The following is a 21210-nucleotide window of genomic DNA, read 5'->3' on the forward strand; positions in this document are numbered from 1 at the left end:
TTGAACCACATTTTACCACCCTTCTGCCCTTTGGGATACGGTCTAGAAGGAACGGTAAAATGGACTCCCATGGCAGGCAAGGTTTTTCCTTCCTGTTCGCACCTGGTGAGTGTGTCCTTTACCTTGGTTCCAAATAATGAGGATCCATCAAAGGGAGCATTGGTAAATGTAGACTTAAAAGCCTCTGCAAAGTTACACAAGCGCATCCAGGAGTGTCTTCCAAGAGAAACTCCTGAACCAGCTGCCCTACTCGCTCCATCGGCTGTGTAAGATATCAGCCTCATGGAGGAGTTTACAACAGAGTTTAAGGTAGACATCTGCGCGTTGACCTTCTCAGATACCGCTTCAGATACGTTACCTTGCAGAGTCTCTCCCAGTTCTTTTAGGAGTTCTCTCTGGAGCCTTGTGAAATGAGACAGGTAGTTCAGCGATCTAAGTGTAAAAGCCGCTAAAGAGAAGACACGCTTCCTGTATCTATCCATCATCCGAGACTCCTTGTTTGGTGGATGGACAGTGGAGGAAGTTTCAGCAAGTTCCTTTTTGGTGGCTGCTGCCACTACCATGGCATCTACTGGAATGCCCTTAGTAAGAAAGTCCTTGTCCTGGGATGCTGACAAAAATGTATTTGGTCTTCTAGGAACCGGTTCCACAGAATCAGGAGATACCCACACCTTTCGACTCACTAGATCCAGTAGCTCGTCAAAAGGTGGAGACACTCAAGAGGCGGAGGGTTGAGACCCAAAAGCCTTCAGGTACACTGACTCCTCCCTTAGAAGGGGATGTGGTGGGCCAGCTGCCTCTCTGTTTCAGGATCTCAAGGATATCTGCGAATGAGATATCATCAGAGGACGACTTGGGGGGCCCTTCTGACTCCTTGAGGTCAGTGTCTGATGTAATGGATTCGTCAGGGGAGTCAACATGTTTCCTCTTACAAGTTTTCTTCCTAGGTGGCTCCTCAGAAGAGTATTCTGGGAAGACCTCGGAAAACTGGGGACCACTCATGGAGGTTTCCTGAGGCTGCGAGTCTCTGCTGTGTTGGGAGAGAGAGGGAGCTGAGACTGAAGTCAGCGCTTTAGGGGGAAGAGTGTCGGTACCCCTGGTTGAAACTGAAGACCTGGACAGCACACTCCTCATCACCTCGAAGGCCGATCCTCCCACTCCGAAGATGCCACCGGCTCCAAAGATGCAGAGGCAATCCTCAGTGCCGAGGAGATGGGCTCCGAGGCAGATGTGGGGTCCAAGCTCATCCACGCCAAAGCACTGAGCGGTAGGCTTGGAACCAAAGAGGTTCGATTCGAAGCATCCCCCTCGGGCCCGACTGGAGAACTGAGGACCCTTGACCCCATGGATGGCACAGAAACGGTCGGAGCAGATATTGGAACCGAGAGACCAACTGAGGTAGCTGGAACCGACCTTTCCACAACCCGAGGAACTGACATCTCTGGCTCTGAAGGCCCAGAGTGGCTTGGAGGGGGAACATCGACAGGATGTAAGGGCACATTAGGCTCCGGAGCTGACTGGGACGGAGTGGAAAGTAAAATTGCCAGTGCCGAAGTCTGAAGTAGTATGCGTACCACTCTCTCGATGCCCTCATCAGAAAGGCTCCTAGAGGACCTGGAAGATAGAGTGGGGGACCTAGATCGCTGGAAGATAGGCAACCTAAGAGTTGGGGAGACCAGTCGGAATTCAGCTGATTGGCTCTGAGACACAGTCTAAGTTATCGGCTCCAAAACTCCTGGAGCTGAAACTGATGGATCCACCACAGAAATCTCTGTCGGCACCGATACCAGTGGAGCTGGCAAGGATGTAGTAATTTTGGCAATTTTGTCTGGCGGCTCCGACGACACAGAATGAGTGGGAGACCACCTTTTTGTAGATTTGGTTTTGTCTTTCTTAGAGGAAGGAGATTTAGAGCTGGAGGATGAAGGAGCTAACTCCTACTCAAAAGAATGCTTCAATAGTATTTTCAAAATAAGTTTGTTCTTCCTCTCCTGAAGAACACGAGGACTGAAAGCATGACAGAACAAACAAGACTCTTGGAGGTGAATAGCCCCCAAACAGTGCACACACAGATTGTGCCTGTCCATTAAGGACATTTTCTGGGCACATTTTGTACATTTTTTGAAGCCCAAAGGCTTGTGGTCCTTAGTATCTTTAGACAGTGCAATAAACAAGGTAAACTAACAAACAATGCACAATAAACTACTTTCACACAGATGGTCAGGCAATAGCAAGACAAACAGGGAGACAAAGGACTAGGTCCTCTAACTTCAACGGGCCTAGCCCTAAAACGAGAAGACAGAGATAAACCAGAGGACTAGGTCCTCTAACTTAAACGGGTCTAGCCCAGGGAGTGACAAACAGAACAGTGGACTAGGTCCTCTAACTTAAATGGGCCAGCCCAAGGTGAAAGGAAAATGAACAAGAACAAACAGCACAAGCGGAGCGACGCAGGGATACACAACAGGCCAACAGAAGAAACGGCCAATCAAGCACAAAGAGTAAACTGCAGCAAATTGTCTAAAACAGACAAGTAATGTGATAACACACTAAACTAATGTTGTTGTCTTTCGTGTTTTCCCGGTTAGGGGCTGCCACAGCAGAACTCCGGTCCGCTAATGATTGGCAATAGATTTTCACGAACGCCGAGGTGCCAGCTTGACATTCAACCTTCAAAGAAGGCACGCCCATTTACGCATGTCTTTCGAACGTCCACCCAACCACGGGGAGGACATGCAGATTCCACACAGAAGGCACTCCCCGCACTCCAGCAGAGAATCGAACAGGAGAACCTCTTGCTGTGAGGCAACAACGCTACCGCTGCACCACTGCGGAAGTATACACTAAACTAATATAATACAATAATACAATAATTTATGTCAACAATAGCTAGAAAAACGTATTTAAAGATGTCACTTAGCCACGGCCAAAAAGAAGCACATCTGAGCTCAATGAGCGGCAAATGAGATCTGGGTTAGCGATGCAAGATGGGATACTTCTTAGCCGCCAGCCAACCAGAAGTTTTTGATCTAGAGTAATGGCAGAGTCAGAGCCGAGGTTCGGCTCCAATCCCAAGTGTAAGAATGAAGGTGAGATAGGACTATAAAACATACTTAGTTTTATGTGGAAGGGGAGTCTGTTCCAGAACAGTGGTATCTTCTGTTAGATAATACCTGTCTCTCCAAATGATTATGTTGATGTTGTCGAAGAGGTCTATATCTATAGACCAAGTATTTCTGATGCCATATGACTTGCTGATATACAGTAAATCCATCAGTTGTCACATGTGTCCGGACAGATACATGCCAAAGGGGGGTGTTATAATCAATGACTGGCCTCATGAGGGCTGAGTAAAGGGGTACAATGATATCCCCAGATCTAGACATAGTCCCTTTGTTTACAAGGTTAATAAAGTAGAAGGACATTATTATGATAATAGACACATGCTGGTTAAAGGTTAGGTCACTGTCCACATAAGTTCTCAAATCCCAATGAATTGGGTCAACTCTTAGGAGCGTATTGTCAATGTGGTAGTTTCCTGGGGTTGATGATTTTCCAAAGAATATAATGCATTTTTCAGCATTTAGCATCAGTGCATGGTTATAGCACAAGTTATTTATTTGGGACAAACCTTTATGCAGGCTGGATAAGTCATTTAGGGATTTAGTGACTGCTCCTAGCTTGCAGTCATCTGAAAACGAAGTCAGCCAGGGCCCTTTTGTATTGCCTTTTACTTCAGAGAAGTAGATGCCAAACAGGAGAGGTCACACCATAGAACCCTGGGGGACTCCACTGGTGACTGGACTCTTTGTTAAGGTAACTTCCCCTACTTTGATTTCTTGCATCCTATATGTGACACAGCTGACAATTCAGCTAGTGACATAGGGGTTTATCCCCAGTTTCTTTAGCTTTTCTACTATGCCTGAGTGAGAGACTGTGTCAAAATCTAAAATTAGGGGTAGTATATAATTAATTATTGGCAATGGGATAGATAAGGCCAATCTAACACCTAATGGGATAGGTTAATTCAGGTACCAAAAGGGAAATTGGCTAGGCTTAAAATGGCCCACAAGGGCAGCTCCCATAGTACTAACATATAAACCTATTATATTTACAAATAAGCAAAATGTGACGCAAACACATTAAGTGCTCTACAGATGCCTTATAAATGAAAGACCACTACTGATCAGTCCCAGTTACCTTTCAACTTTTGTACCAGTAATTTAAAGTCTTCTGTAGTGTAAACAAGATCGACTCCAGTTAAAGCAGCTGCACCATCCACTCCAGACCGTGGTCCATCCCACAGTTCCCGGTTCTGATCTCTCTTTGGCACAAACAGAATGGATTTGTGATCAGGCAAGTCCTTCCCAGGAGCAGTCTTCAGCATTAAGATACTATCAGGTTCCTGAAAGCCACAGAGGTAGAGGAAGTTTGTATTCTGGTGAAATTGATATGGGATATCATTTGTCATGTAACAGGTAGGATTTGACAGAAAAATTACAGCATGGTCTGTATTTCCTACTGTTCCTGTGGCTTTCACCTCCTCTTTAATCAGATGCATAAGTTGATATCTTCTCAAGGCATATTCTGACAGGCTCAACCCTGGAGTTACTTCTCCTACGCATAACAAAAAAAAAAGGTTACTGTAGAAAAAAATGGGTCACTTGGCCTAGTCAAAAAAGGTAAAACAATATAAAGCAGCCACTCTCCTTTACTTCAGCTAAAACAGGAATGTTCATGCAATGTAACTTTAAGCTATCACAGAAACTCTGGGTCTTTCATATTCCCCTTCTTCCCATGAAGTTGCAGAAGACAGTAAAAAAACATGTCCCTGTACGTTTTTTTTTTTCAACCTTTCACATGCAGCAAATTCTTGTGCTTGAAATATTTAGTTTTGTAAAGAGTAAGCTCGAGTTCACATGACTATACTATGCTGGTAGCTTAGCCCAGAGGATTAAGCCTATCAGCTGCTACTAAGTTTCATTGTATAGCCCTCGGCTTGATTCCTTAATCCTCCATTTGCCTATTGTGTGATTCTCAGTAAGTCACTTAACCGAATGGTGCTCCTTGGTCACCCCTGAAAAGAAGGGACTGTTGTAAATAGTGGGTGTACCTGGTTAATACACAAAAAAATATAAAACAGAACAACTTGGTTTATTTTGGGTATTAGTGTTGCAGTACCATTGCTTGGGAAGACTTTGGTTCAGGCCACAGATTTAGGCTGAAGGAATACACATGCCATGCAACACCGTAGCAGCAAATATTGCCCTGTTTATTGAATGTGTATTTAATTTAAGTCTAAAGACAAGTGGTAGGAAGTCGATGCGTCTTCTTCACAAATGCTTTGAGTGAAGACATACATGCATTTATTTATTTATTTATGCATCTCAGCTTATTAAGTATGTGAGTGAGCTGGTCCAAGGATCTTTTCAGGCACTACCAGGGCCAATGACAAATATAAAGATTTTAAATACATATACAGCAACAGTAATGTTCAACTGTATTTTAAAGAAGTTATAACAATTACAAACTGTACTCATAACACAAACTATACAATTATCACAGTATAAGTGTATCAGAGCCAATACTTCAATGACAACGTTCATTCTGACATTAATGTAACAGCACTGAGTTTTAGAAAAACAGCAAAACAATGCAGCTGTTTGTTGAGATAACATAGTTAACAAACAGTACCACATTCAAAAGAACTCGGTAGGGAGCAATTTATCCTATCATGAACAAAAAGAAGGTTTTACGTTATAATAATAATACTGTGTCAATGAGTATATGTTCAGCCGTTACCAATAAAAAGGAGCATTTTGACTGTTCTGGAATGTATAGCTTCAGCTGCTTGTAAAATTATAAGATGTTATCCAGTTTTATTATCTGGAGGACGGAGTTCCCGGAGTCAGTTTTGAGAAAAATTTATTAATGTAGAACAAAAATACACAGAGCCAGCAAACAGTGTCCAAAGTAATGTAATGAATATTAGGTCATTACAGAAAAAACAAACCAGTTTCGGCAGGAAACCACAGCCTTCATCAGTGTTGGTTACATATATAATAGTGAACAAAGGTGTATATATACCCCCACATATAAAAGCATTATTGATTAATTGAGTTCAATCAGAGATTTTCATTAAGACCAGGTGGGAATAATCCCCCTAGTTTGATTATCCACTTTTTTTCTTTGGTATTTAGAATGGAGTGTAAACCAGTTTTGTTTTGCTTACTGCCTACTATTTTATCAATGATAGTGAAAGTAAATTTGGCAGAAGCATGTTCTAAATGATGTTTGTACAAAGCATTGTTTAGCCTTTTGTTCTTAATGTTACTGATATGTTCCGAAATCCTAATTTTGAGTGGTCTAGATGTTTGTCCTACATAAAATGAGCCACAATGACAGGTGGCTAAATAAATAACCCAGTCAGTACTACAGTTTGCAAAAAACCTCAAGTCATAAACTACTGGGCAATTTCTGCTTGAAAATTGTTTGGACTTGTTAATCTTGTCGCAATTGATGCAGTGTCCACAAGGATAGCAACCTATCAGGGGTTCCCCCGTAAGTGTAGTTTGAATGGTGTTAGCATCCTGAAGCCTGTGCCCATGTTTAAAATGATTGAAAAAGGAACCCAGATTCTTGCCCTTCCGAAAGGAAAAAAGACATTTATCTGGTATGAAACTGGTGATATCTGGGTCATATTGGAGAATGTTCCAATGTCTGTGCACACTATCTATCAGATGGTTAGTATTCCTAGCATATGTGGTCGTGAATCTTAAGATAGAATCTGTGTTCCGTTCATGCTTTTTATATTTAAGCAAATTATCTCTGTCATAGGACTCAACCGAATTACTGGCAGCTAGAACATACCCCATACCATATCCCCTATTTTTAAATCTATTGATGAGATCCTTCCTGTGAGTTTGATATGAAGAATCATTTGAGCAAATACGCTTGGTTCTGATGAATTGAGATTTAGGGATGTTACGTGTGACATGTGGTGGATGAAAACTTGAGGCGTGGAGGATAGTATTGTACTCAGGGTGTTTTCTAAAAACCTCAGTGGATAGTGTATTATCAGCTAGCTTGGTCACGGCAACATCCAAAAAAGTGATGTGTTGATAATCATACTGAACAGTAAATACCAGGCCCCAGATGTTATTGTTTAAGTATAAGAGAAATTCCTGTAATAAATGTATTTCACCCGTCCAAACCAACCAGCAATCGTCAAGGTAGCGTCTCCAGATGTCTATATATGGTAAAAATATGTTGGTTGTGGAATCGTAAATAATGTGTTGTTCCACGAAAGCCATAAAAAGATCCGCGTAAATGGGGGCAAAGGATGCCCCCATGGCTGTACCCTTGACTTGCCAGTAACATTTATCCAAATAGGAGAAAACATTACTGGTGAGGACCAATCTAGCTGATTCTATTAAAAAGGAATTGAAGGAGGGTGAATATAAATTGGCCTTGTCCAGCCAAAAAGCCAAAGCCTCAAGTCCAGATTCATGTGGAATGTTGGTGTATAAAGCGCAAACGTCTAGAGTGCACAATAACCAATCATCCTCAAGTTGGCTATCAGAAACAATCTGAAGGAAACTGGTGGTGTCATGTAGTCTTGATCTTATCATGCCCAGTAATGGTTTGAGATGTTTAGTAAGGAACAATGAGAGAGGTTCTGTAATATAGCCCCTCCCAGAGACAATTGGTCTGCCTGGAGGGGATAATGGATCCTTATGAATCTTTGGCAGAAAATATATGTATTGCGTAGATGAGTCCTTGACAATAAGTTGTTGTGCAATGTCATGGGTTATGATACATTCATCCCTGGCCCAATGTATAAATTCCTCTATTTGTGTTTGGAACCTCGGTGTAGGATCAATCCCCATCAAGGAATAATATTTGGGATCGGAAACTGTCTGTTAGCCTCTTCGTTGTAAGCACACCAGTTTAAGACCACAACTGCACCCCCCTTGTCGGCAGAAATAATGACAATGTTATTGTTATTCTGTAGTTCAAGAATGGCTTCCCGTTCAGCTTGGGAAATATTATTGGATTTGAGTGGAATATCAGAACCAAAAAAATGAAGATCGTTAAGAACATTTTTTTGAAACTGTTGTACCAATGGATGCATAGGTGGAACAAAGGAGGATTTGTGGTATATGAATCGTTCATCCATGTCATGCCCAGAATCCCCAAAAAATAACCTTAAGTTCAAAATCCTGCAGAAAGAGGCAACATCCTGAGCCAAAAAATCCTCAGAAACCATGAAGCCTGGCACAAAAGACAACCCTTTATTAAGAACCGACAGATGTGTTGGAGATAATACAAAATCAGATAAATTGAGCACATTGTTATTAAATGAAACATCTAATTCTCCATGACCATTTTCAATAGACTGTCTATGTTGGTGATTCTTCCTGTGTTTTCTGCCCCCTCGTTTGATTTTGGACCTAAAGGGACAGTGTTTGGATTGCGTTTCGGGGAAGGTGACCTGAATATGCTGTGAAGTTCACAATCTGTACCAGATGAAAATTCTTCAGTAGAAGAAACCGGTTGGTTACCTGTTTTTTTCAAAATGGACCGAGGTCTTTTCCTCTTGGGGGTTCTCTGAGCCCTAGGGGTGAATCTAACCTGTTTGGTGTTAGTTGCAAACGGATTATTACTGAGGTAATCCCCTTCATCCCTCTGGAATTTTTTCAACTTCCTGGTCCGTACTTGTTCCTCTAAAATTTTTAGATCATTAGCAACTTTATTTAACTGTGTGTGAAAAAATGTTTCCCCTTCAAAAGGTTTAAGTTCCCCCACAAGCCTTGAAACAGTTTGGATCTCAGAATCAATGATCCTGTCGTGAAATTTTGATAAGGTTTCAACAAAAGAAATAGAGGCTTGCTGCTGAATGGCGGACCACTGGTCCATAAGTTCTTGGTCTGGATTAGAGACCAAGGGTTGAATCCGTATTCTCAACCCTCTGGGAGTGATACCCTTTGCCAAATATGCCTTAAATAATTTCGAATGCCAGATATTGGATCGTGATATTTTGAGATGACCAAATAGATTCTGAAATGCTACTGTGCATTTGGTTTCAGAATTGGTCTGATCCATAATAGGAGTTGTGTCAGATAAATTGTGACCAAGACCAAATATCCTCAGGTCCTCCCTATCAGCGGATAAACCTGATATGAAGGAAGTCAAATCCATATCTGTAAACAGTAACTGACAATATCAGTCCACAACAGATGTTGTACTGAGTCAGTTCAAATGAAGGGGACAATTACAGCCCAAATGGTAAAAAAATGTAACCGGCTGTGGCCCCTCAAATAAATACTTAGAGATGGTCAATACTATTAAAATGACACAGAGTATCCACCAAACAGCATGCCAATTATTGTACAAAACTATATACCAAATAAACTGTTTCAGGCTTGAAAGGTGAAAAAATGAAATTCAACCACTCAAAAAGAAAGAGCACATATAAGGGTCAATGAAGTGTGTACAAAAGTATTGAACACATAGGTTCCACTCAATGGAATTATGCTTGGAAAACGATTCTATGTAAAAACCAAATGTTCATGAATGTATGCATAAAACTTGCCTAATATTGAATGTTTCACCCATGGATGTGCTGTATGATATACATGAATACAAAACCTATGCAATTGACTAACACAATGGTCACCTTACAAATATATCACAACCATTAATAATCAGTGTGGTATACAAAAATGCAAGACCTGAGCAACTGCCTAGTACAGACTGTCACATCATAAATAAAACAAAAATAAAGCAGGACATAATAGCCCAAAACCAAAATTGTAACATGACAGTACAAAAGAATTGAAATAAATAAATATTAAATGGAATGTCAGTCACAGTCTAACTATATATCAATGCAGAGTAAATAATTAATACAACTATGTAATATATAATGTTTGAACAATCAATGAAGATGTAACCACTTGAAATAGGAATTTTGCAAAATTCCAGAAGGAAGTTGAAAAAGTACCTGGTAAAAGTTCCGGAAATAAAAATATATAGTCCAAAATGATGCCACCAAAAAAACAGCGTATCCCAAATCCAAAATGTATGAACCACATAAAATGATGTCCAAAAAAGGTGTCCTCGGACAAGGAAATAAGCGCGGATCAGATTTAGTCCATGCGCCTCTGAAGTTTAACTCGGCGTGATGAACAAGGAGGAAAACACGCCAAAACTTTCCATAAAAGAAAAAAATGTGTGAGCCACACGTAGGATAGTCTATAAAAGGTGTCCCACGACGAGGAAGTGAGCTGGAATGGAATTTAGTCCAAGTGCCTCTGAGGTTTTGACTCAGCGTGTTGGATACAAAAAGAAACAAGCCAAAACTTTCCTTGAGGAAGAGACGTGCCTGGAAAACGCTGTGTTCAAAGGACAAACAAACTTGTAGGCATTCAAGCTAGGTTGGTTGATTGATTTATTAATACCAAAGATAAAGTGAGACCGAGCAAGTTTTATGGCATTGCGGTTTCTGAGAGAGTAAGTTGTGGTCAAGGCCAGAAGTTGGGGGACAGTAGGAGTCCAGTTATGAGCGAAAGAGTTCAGGAGAAAACAGCTCTTTCAGTGTAGGAGGGGTGGGGGTGGAGGCAACTGGCTTTCTTGATAAAGCTGTAATGATATTCTTTGTTTTTACAATGTGTATAAACCTTAAGCTCTTAATTTCATTTTTCTGCAAAATGGAAACATTGCTGGAAGAATTGAAACTGCAGAAACTGGGAAGTCAGATTCAAGAGACAGTATACGAAATTTAGTGCAATAGCGTTCTTGTGCCAGGAGACAGTATATTTTGTAGGCAATACTAAGCTTACAAGACCTTTTTGCTCTGCTGCTTTACACAGGTTCACAGGTATATACTAGGTTAATAACCACCAGGGCCTTTATAAGCATAGCCATACAACCCAACCCAATTGTGTGTCTTTTAAGTACCATGGGAATTTATTAAGAGGGGTATGTTAGGAAGTTTCTAAAGGTCATGGGGGGTATGTTAGTTTGGACATAATTACAGTTTGCTTCTATCACAGACATGGGGACAGACATGGGGTGAATTTCAAATTTCTGATCCAGTCAAGGTTATGCTTAAAAAGGGTTAGGGTTAGGGATAGACGCTGCTTCACATGGATTGTGTTGCCTGTTCCAGAGCATGGAGATCCTCAGAGATATATTTGTCTCAGCAATATGTTCTATTTATGTTACAAGCAAAATTTAAATCTTTGGATCTAGTGGTTCTCCTGCTGTTCATTTTGTGGCTGTGCAAAGGTCCATTAGAGCTGGACCCGAGGATGTCTTGTATGCCAGGCACAGTTCACTTTTCAGTAACCTGTAGGAGACAGATTATAGAGATAGGGTTTTAAGGCAATTAGTGTACGACAATGTGTTTATACCCTGGTTTTTCCTGCTAACAAACCTTTGCAGGTATTCCAGCTGCTGCATATGTCTGTTCAGATACATGCCAAAAAGAGCATTATACTCAAAGAGGAATCTAATAAAGAAACTGGCATTAAAAATGAATAATTAGTACAGCATATAAAACATTGCATGATAACTATTAGAATCAATCAGAGGGGATTGGGAAGAGAGACTGGATAAGCAATTCAGAAAGAAACAATGGGAGGATACATGTACGTCTTCCAAATATGTAACAAAATCTAGAAGATTTAGGATTTTTGCTTGGAAATGTTTACATAGACATTTTTATACCCCAAGTAGACTTCAGAGAATTTTTTCTCAGGTAGATAACAGATGTTGGAGTGATGGGTAAGAAAGAAGTAATTGGGAACATATTTTCTGGGAGTGCATTGAGTTGGTGGACTTTAAGGATTCCCTGTGGGATGCACTGTCGGAGATGCTAGGTGCACAGATTGGTGTGACGAGTGAGATGATTTTTCTGAGCTATGATACAGAATCGGCATTGCCTGAACATGGTAAGGCCTTGTTGTCTCTAATTATGGTGGCTGCCAAAAAAGCAATTATTAGAAAATGGAAATCAAAATCTAGGCAAACTATATTAGAAGTAGTGAATATTGTAACAGAGATAAAACTGGAATTGAGAACTTTAGAGAAAGGTAGGACCAAATTACATAGGAAAAAATAGAACTGTGGGAACAATACATACACGGGAGGAATGAGGTTTAAAAGAAGGTAGGACTTAAATGAGCTATGTAATGTTTGACTGAAAACAATTGGGTAGATTTTAAGTGATGTATGATTGCAACTGGGAGCGTTGTCAGTATGGTTTGTGATGTAAAATGCTTGCAACTAGGATTGTGTCAGTGTGGTTTGTTTACATTTATATAAATGTAAGACTGCTTATGTCGTAAGTGATGGTTTAATAAAGATGTTTCTTGTTTAAAAAAGGGGCAGGAATTGAATAATTTATGTGATGTTGCTTAGGTTATATGATTTTTAGCAATACATGTGAAGTATGATGTTTGTTAATTTTAACCTGATAATACAGTTTGATTACTTTTGTATAAATGTAAATATGCCTATATCACAAGTGATAATTAAATAACAGTGTTAAAAAAGAGGAGTCTGATGAGGACCAAATGAAGTGGTACTATGACTTCCTTGTACTTAGATGCCGTACCTTTACTTATAATTTGGGCAACACAGAATGATTTTCTTACCACCTTGGAAACATGTTGGTCAATGGCCAGATTACTGTCTACATATGTTCCCAGATCACTGACTACAGGGTCAACTCTTAGGGATGTCTTATCTATGGAGTAATTAGCCTGGGTGGCCATTTCCCAAAAGGTAGTATAATGCATTTCTTGGCAGTGAGTTTTAATCCATGACTTTGGCACCAGTCATTTGTCTATATCAGACCCTCTTGTAAGATGTTTGTGTCATTGAAGGAATCTGTAATAGCACCTGATTTGCAGTCCTCTGCAAACTTGGTCAGACAAAGGTCCCTGACATTAGCCTTTACCTTCAAGAATCAGATACCAAATAGAAGCAGTCCCCGCGTAAAGTCCTGAGATATTCTGCTGGTGACCAGTCTCTTAGTGGAGGTGGTCTCATCAATCCTGACTTGCTGGGTCCTGTCTGTGGGTTAGCTGGCAACAGAGTGGGTGGGGTAGTGTCTCAAATGCCTTAGCCAGGTCTAGGCAGACAGTATTTACTGTTTCCCCCTCATCCATTGCCTTGGTGACCTTCTCAAAGATGTCTATTAGGTAGGCATGACCTTCCCTTGAATAAAGCCAAATTGGGCTGTGTCCAGTGACTGAAGGCTGCCTATGTCTTTGTTGATCACTTCCATGCTAATCTGTTCCATGGCTTTGCATATTAGGCTAGTGAGTCTAATGGGTCTGTCAATTCTGGGGCTGGTTAATGGGTCACCCTTGTGAAGTGGGATAACTGCTTCAGTCTTCCATTCACAAAACCTGTTTTGAGGCTATAGCTGAAATGTGACTCAAGTGGTCCTGATACGTCCTATTTCAAAGTAAAGGCATCCACTGATATTATCACAGTCTACTGAGGCTGTATTTTTGGATTTAGGAAGCAGCACCAGGACCTGCTCCCTTCTAATGGTTGGGGGGGTTATGCTAGGAGGTATTTCATGGGGGGAGTGGGGGTGAAGTCTGAAGTGAATTTGTCAGCCAACAGATTATCTGTCACTGTGCTCAGTTAAGGTGGCACCACTGACTACCAGTTCGGTACACTGCTGTGTGCTACCTTTGAAGGTTATGGACATACCTGTAGAAGGCCTTGTCATTGTCTTCAGCCTGTGAGGCCATCTTGAATTTGTTATTGGACTTGTTGGACTTCATTGTTCCTCTCTGTTTCCTGTTTAGTTTAATTAGTGAGCTCTTATTATGGGTGTTGCTAGTCCTGATTTTATCCATGACTTTTTCCCTTTAGCTATATACCCTGTTAAGGTTAGGATTCTACCAGTGTAACATGTTTTTAGAGTTTGCTTTAGGCTTATTTCTAGTAGGTACAGCAGTCTCTATACAGCCACTTACATGGTTATAGAAGGTCTCTGTGAACAATTCCACATAGATTGCTGTGAACTTGGGGTTAGGAGGTGCACTACATTTTGACAAAACTATCACTTGTTTTGATGTAGTGGGCTTGAAAGTTTACAGTACAATCAGGATTTTAGGTATTTTTGCTCATTAAAATTGGGGAGAGGTGCAAAGTGGGGTCTATTACAATAAAAGGGAGATGCTGTGGAGCTTTCTGATGGTCCCATAGAGCATAACACTGGATTCAAGGGAATTGATTTCATGTTTACTTTTAGCAAGACAATTCCAAAGAACAGACACGTCATCTTGCAATGAGTACTGTGATAATGTAGTATTTCTGTTTGCAGTAGTAAGGACTATATCATCTACATAAAGTAGAATGTGGCATTCAGGGAAGTCCGCAGGAAGACTGTAAATGAATGGGGAGAAGAGGCTCAAGAACAAATCCATGAAGGACTCTTTAAAGAGTGTACCAGAATAAGAGAAGTGTGTCCCTGCAGAGACTAGGAACGTTTTATTGGTGAGGTAGTTTTTACACCAACTGCAGAGATTTCAAGATTTTGTAATAGTAACTTGTGAGTACGGTCAAAGTTTTTTTTTTATTGAGGAAAACTATGCATGTAAACAGTCTCTTTTGCATGTTTGAAATAATCACATCAGTGAGGGAGTAGACAGCTTCAAGGCCACTTTAGACACAAAAGAAGGGCAAGAGATCTTAGGCTGTCCCTGTCCTTGTTAACAATCAAATATGATGGATTAACTGACAAGGCATGAAGTTCAGATGTCCTTCTAGCTGATGCTGCTTCTAACCGAAAAAATCTTCCATGGCTGTACTTCAAATTAGCTAAAGACATGGTCTCAAAAGGGGGCAATATAAGCTTTCCTTGCAAAAAATACAAATTGTACAGGATTTTGTGTGTATGTGTATGTGCGGGGAAGGGTAGAATCTTAAATGAAAGGTGCTTCTCAGAAAGGTTTTACACACTGAGAAGCAGCTAATCACACATGGAAATCTGAAATGTCTGCGAGATGGACTTTCAAAGAAGGAGTACCAAATCCAAAGTTTCAGATTGATCAGCTTACACCAGTGACACAGAGGTAAAATGTGCTGACTATATCACAGTTCAAATACTGGCTTAGGTACTTAATAGCAATGCCATGGAGAATGGGTGTGCCCATCCTTGGGGAGAGGACAAATGTGCATAAGTTCAAGGCAGACCAAACAAACAACTATGACTTGACACTTAAAGGTGGGTGGTACATCTTACTGATGTCAGATACTTGTGGAAGCAAGGGGCAGTTCATCACTGATGCTCCCTACCCATCTTGCCCTCTGGGTATTAATAGGTACATGAACAGGGTGACATTGTCTCAGGGTTCTCGATCTCTTCATAGGTTCATTGGTAGGTACTATGCTATCTGCCAGAGGGCATTTATAAGCCTAGCCAGAGTGTGTCAGCTTTCGCCGCCCCATTGATTAATTAACTTATCCTCTGTCAAGCAGAGCCAATGAAGTGATCCCAGGGGTGTATTTTCTGTTACACATCCACTCATCAAGGTTTCTCTTGAAGAGTGTTAGTGAGGAGTTCTGCCTGATGTAATTTGGAATTTTGTCTCTGTGACAGGAATCTATCCCTCCAGCATGTTCTATTTATTGTTGTAGCGAGGTTTAGCTCACTAGACCGCATGGCTCATAGTGACTTGGATTTCTTTAGGTGGAACATGTCCATCAATTCTGAGTTGGACATGGCTTTATAGGTCAGGCAGAGATCACCTCAGAGTAAGTGATATGCCACTGAGTAAAGCCAGAGTTTTTTCAGTCGGGCTGCATAGGACATATGTTTGAGGCCAGTAATCCTCTTGGTGAGGTACTTTTGTGGTCTTTCCAGCTGTTGGAAGTGTCTTGTGAGGTACATCTGAAATGGGGCATTGTACTCTATGATGGGTCTAATGAGTGATGAGTAGAGAGGCACTATAACCTCTATTTCTAGATGCGAACCCTTTAGTAATTAGATGGGCCACATAGAAGGATTTCTTAACTACTTTGGCAATATGATTGTCAAAGGAGAGATTACTATTTACTTGGGTCCCCAGATCTCTTATTACCTCTTCTGTATTAAGGGGGCTGCCACCTATGTGGTAATTCGTGGGTGGTTTGTTTTTCCCAAATGGGATGACTATGCATTTTTTTGGCATTTAGCTTGAGGCCATGACTTTGACACCAGGTGTCCATCTCAGTAAGGCCCTTTTGGAGGATGTCCGTGTCAGCCAGAGAGTCAATTATGGCTCCCAGTTTGCAGTCATCGGAGAACTTGGTTAGCCATAGTCCTCCTGTGTTTGCCTGTACTTCTGAGAAGTACATGCCGAACAGTAGGGGTCCCAGGACCGAGCCTTGCGGGACACCACTTGTGACTGCTTTAGAGTCGGACCTGGAGCCTGCTAATCTTACTGTGTGAGTTCTGTCCGTAAGCCAGTTGGCAACTCATCTCGTGATGTAGGGGTTTATGTTCAGGCTGGTGAGTTTTTCTGTAATACCCGAGTGGGGAATGGTGTCGAAAGCCTTGGCGAGGTCAAGGTAGGCTGTGTGAACCACCTTCCCCTCGTCTATGGCCTTGGTGACTGTCTCAAAGAAGTCAACCAGGTTTAGCATGCATGATCTGCCCTTAACAAAGCCTAACTGGGTCGGGTCAAGTGTCTGGAGGTTCCCAATGTCTTTGTTAATGAGTTCCATGATGATGCGCTCCATAGCCTTGCAGACCAAGCTAGTCAGGCTTATGGGGCGATAGTTACTGGACATGGGCTGGCTATAATCTAAGGGAGGCTAAGACAAGTTCAATAAACTCAATAGATTAGGAAAGGAACTGACAGGCAGCTGATGGTAAGCTGTGAGGAGACAAAAAGTCACAAAAAAGTTTCAGACAGATAATCTAATACAGAAAGGACTGGAGCTGAAAAGGAATATTGTCATCTAGTTGTGGCCTACAAGGAAAACAAATTCATACATCTTTGTACATTTTGTGAGTTCATAGGTTCATAGTCAAGTCCTAGGTTAGCTGTCCTTGTGGGCCATTTTAAGCCTAGCCAATTTCTTTTCAAAGGTAAGAATCAAACCCTGTACTTTGTGTCTGAGGTAAACACCTTAACCATTATAACAGCCTTTGAAAAGTGGAAGTGATCTGTACACTTTGCGTAGACATGAAGAGGTTACTAGTTATTAGTGGAAGAGCAAAGCCATGCCATAAGTCTGAGCAAATGAATGTTAGGATGAGATTTGTCCAAGGAATAGGCCAATAGGGCTTTGCTAGGTGTAATAACAACTTCTCCAAAAACTATGAATAAAACAAGTGAAACCACATTTGCCAAAGCCAGTGAGGCGTTAAGAGGAATTTTGCCTTGTAGAATTTAGCTTTCTCAATGAAATATTTTGTCCACTGTTTTTCCTGACTGACTGTAATGAAATTCACTTGCCATCAGATATATGTTCATAGGTGCATACTAGGCATAAGACCACTATGGCCTTTACAAGCCTAGCTGAACAACCTAAATGGGTCCCACAAGTTGTATGTTTTAGATGTTCATATAGGGATGATTGGTGGTCACTGTTACGATGTGAGGTATCTTCAACTATGCCAGGAGATGTAGGGCAATGGATGTGTAACATATGCCAGCACAGCTAGCTGGAATTTAGTAAATAATTATATGTTATTTGAATTTCAAATTAATTTGTACAGATGCTTGTGTTGAAAGTGTATTTTTAAAATTGCTTGTGTTAAAAATGTATCAGTGTGCCATGCTGGAAAGAGGAAAAAATATACATGCATTATTGCAACTGTTGGAATGTATATACTGTAACACAGAATACTGGAAGCGAAGAGGTTAAATCTCAATCCACTTGACTTTGAAAAATATTCTGCAATTAAAATTACTGGGCTTTGGCCATAAAGATGGTATCTCATAGTTTTGAAGAGAGCCAGAGACGCAATGTCTGTAAGAAGTATTGTTTGTTAGTCTCTGTAGGAAGAGCAGAAGTGTTGAAATTGTTTTACAGCTTCCAGATGCAGCAATAAACTTTAGCAAAGCTTGAGGTATGTATTGTAACACATATGTGCTAAATCATGGTAGCTTTTAGTGGTGGGGATAGTGTGGGAAACAGAAGTCAGATGACCAGATGTATGTGATATCATTCTGTAATCCATCACTAAAATGATGTTTTAATACTAGGTCAGGTTAAAGTCTCAGAGCACTCTGTTTTTGGAACCGGACAAAGAAAGAAGGACCCCTCAACCTACTTCATCTTGCTTTGCTCTAGTAAGTGATCCAAGGAATAGTAATTATTTAGATCAGTCAGGAAAATATAGCGAGATTAGTTAAGTACAGTTTTTCTGTATCTGTGTGTGTCTATTCATCTCTGTTAATTTAATATGTCCTGTGGCTGAAACTCTAGTGTTAATTGTAAACAGATATTCTGCATTTTCATGTTGTTTTATTATTTATTATTAAATATATTTAAACTTTTCATTGCGGCTAGTCCTTTAGAGAATATTTTAAACTCTGAGAAGACTTGCATCTATTTGGTGACTCTGTGGCCACTCCTGAAAGCCTTCCTGCACTGGCCAAACACTATTATTTGTATTAATTAATTAATTAATTTGTATTAATATTAATTTCACTCAGTATAACTGAGTACCCTTGTAAGAGCCTTAGAGTAGCTGGCTTTGGCGTGTCTGGTGGCAGTAAAAAGAAGTTATGTTCTTACCATAATGTTCCATCTGTGTTGTCCAACTTCATTTCCATTAACCTGTGGCTTACGTTTCCAATCCTCAAAACTGACTAGCCACTTTCATTCCAGCTCAAGCTTCCTGACTTGAGCTCCTCCTCCCTACCCATAATGCCCTGCTCCCCCAGAATGCTGCAGATCAAGTTTGCCAAAAAAAAAAATAACAGCTAACAAGCATTATAATACCTTCAAATAACACACAGATCAAATAATGTTTTTATATATATATATATATATATATATATATATGTATATATATATATATATATATACATATATATATATATATATATATATACATGCACACACACACATTATATATATATATATATATATATATATATATATATATATATATATATATATATAAACTATGAAAGAGAACATCAGGAGCTGAATTGAAAGAAGAGAGACTCCTTAGAAATTCTACCAGGCTTCCCAAAGACTTGGGAAGGGGGGTGAGAAGGTTAATGGAAATGAAGATGGACACACAGATGGAACATTATGGCAAGATCATAACTTCTTTATCTGAGGTTGTCCACTTTATTTTATTAACCTGTGGGACAGAGTCCCCAGCTACTATAATCTAGGGGTGGCCATCAAGAAAAGATATTCCAGAGTACAGCACAACCAAAGGCACTTCTATTCCTGGATGTACTGTCCAATTTGTAACAAGTAACGAAAGAGTGGCAATTTGACCAAGTAGCAGTAGCACAAATGTTTTCAACTGAAATCTAGACCAAAGAGCCCGAGCTAGCCATAGACCTTGTAGATTGGGCTTTTATTAGTCCTGGTAAAGGAATACCTTTGAAAGAGTAGATGAAAGTAATGCACTAGCATAACTTTGGTAACCACTCTACCTCTCTTTGCGTTCGAAAAGGAGACAAACAACTGATCAGACTTCCTCAGAGGCTTGTTCTATGTATATAAAAATGAAGTTGCCTATGTACATCAAGCAAATGCAAAGTGTATTCCCCTTTATTTTGATCATCAGGAAAAAGGACCGGAAGATTGATGGACTGATTAATGTTACTCTGCTTATCCACCTTGGGTAAAAAGGAAGAATTAGTAGGCAGGGGCACTCTGTCCTTGTGGAAAATCAGATGTAGGAATTTTGCCGAAAGGGACTGGAGTTCATACATTCTTCTGGCTGAAGTAATAGCTACTAAAGACAGAGTCTTCCAGGAGAGAAATTTAAAATCCACCGTAGCTAAGGGTGCAAAAGTGGGATGGACCAAAGCTTGCAAAAATCATACTCAAATCCCACAGAGGAGTAGGATCTTTCACCAGGGGGCGCAGCAGGAAGGTGCCCCTGAAAAATGCTTTACACAGTTTGGAGGAAGCAAGAGATAAGGAATCAAAACCCACGTGAAAACTGGATACAGCAGCCAGCTGAACTTTGACAGCAGAGTAACTAGCACCATGTTTGAAAACAGAAGCCAAAAAATCTAGCATGACTGCCACTGGGGCTATAAAGGGATCTATCTGTTTGTATTCAGCCCAAAAGGAACATCTCTTCCATTTGTTCTTATAAATTTTGCATGTGGAAGACCTAGGAGAGGAAATCAAAATTTCTCAAATGGACGAAGAGAGCCTGGGAGATGCTGCTATCATCAGAAGTGGAGAAACCATGCAGTTAATTTCAGGCCCTGAATGTCTGGATGTGGATGCCCCGACAGATGAGAAAGCTCGAATACAGTGTCATCAGGGGTAAACCAGGTGAGACCAAAAGAAGGTGAACAGGGTTTGTCAAGGCCAAAAAGGGGCAATGAGGATTATTCTTGCAACCTGAGAGCTTTCTGTAGGAATTTGGGAATCAATGGAAGAGGAGGAAAGGCATAGAGCAAACCGGAGGGCCAAGCATGGACAAGAGTGTCCCTGGGGGACTGTCCCAGAGGAGAGATCAAGGCAAAACACCTGCTCTATTTATTGTTGAAGCAGGAAGCAAAAATATCACAAAAAGATTGCAGCAAGGATGACCCTATTTCTGGAAAATCATGTCTGCCACTGACTGATTCAGGAACCACTTGTGAGGCATCAGTAACACTTGGCTAAGCTAAGCCCTGTCAGCTAATATGTTGGACTCCCCTAGAATGTGTGTGGCTACCAAAAAGTAGTTGGTAGAAATTGCCCACTGCCACCCTCTCATTGCTTCTCAACATAGGAGGTAATACCTGGTCCCTCCTTGTTTGCTGATGTACCAAACAACTGACATATTGTCCGTTTGGATTGCAATAGTCCCCCGAGGTAGAAAGCTGTTGAGTTCTTGCAACAGTAGAAGTACTGCTCTCATCTTGAGTATAATGATATGCAACTTGGTCTCCTTGGGCGTCCACATGGCTTGGAATGTTCGGACTAGACAATGCCTCCCCACCCAAACTGGGAGGCGTCCATGGTCATCATGACGTTTGGGGAAGGAAGAACAAA

General features: G+C 40.8%; 1 protein-coding gene across 4 annotated transcripts in view; it reads right to left on the bottom strand.

Annotated features, from left to right (window-relative positions):
* The window catches only part of XPNPEP3 (X-prolyl aminopeptidase 3), a 1069913-nt gene that overhangs the window by 727068 nt on the left and 321635 nt on the right, over positions 1-21210 (bottom strand). For 3 of the 4 annotated variants that reach the window (XM_044076531.1, XM_044076521.1, XR_006365494.1), the window contains exon 3: positions 4201-4617. In XM_044076531.1, the coding sequence (XP_043932466.1) occupies positions 4201-4617 (417 nt within the window). The remainder of the gene's footprint in view (positions 1-4200; positions 4618-21210) is intronic. The other variant, XM_044076539.1, reaches the window with a different exon arrangement.

The sequence above is a fragment of the Protopterus annectens genome, chromosome 1.part1 (genome assembly GCF_019279795.1).
Source record: "Protopterus annectens isolate FY-2018-M chromosome 1.part1, PAN1.0, whole genome shotgun sequence".
Classification (NCBI taxonomy): Eukaryota; Metazoa; Chordata; order Ceratodontiformes; family Protopteridae; genus Protopterus; species Protopterus annectens.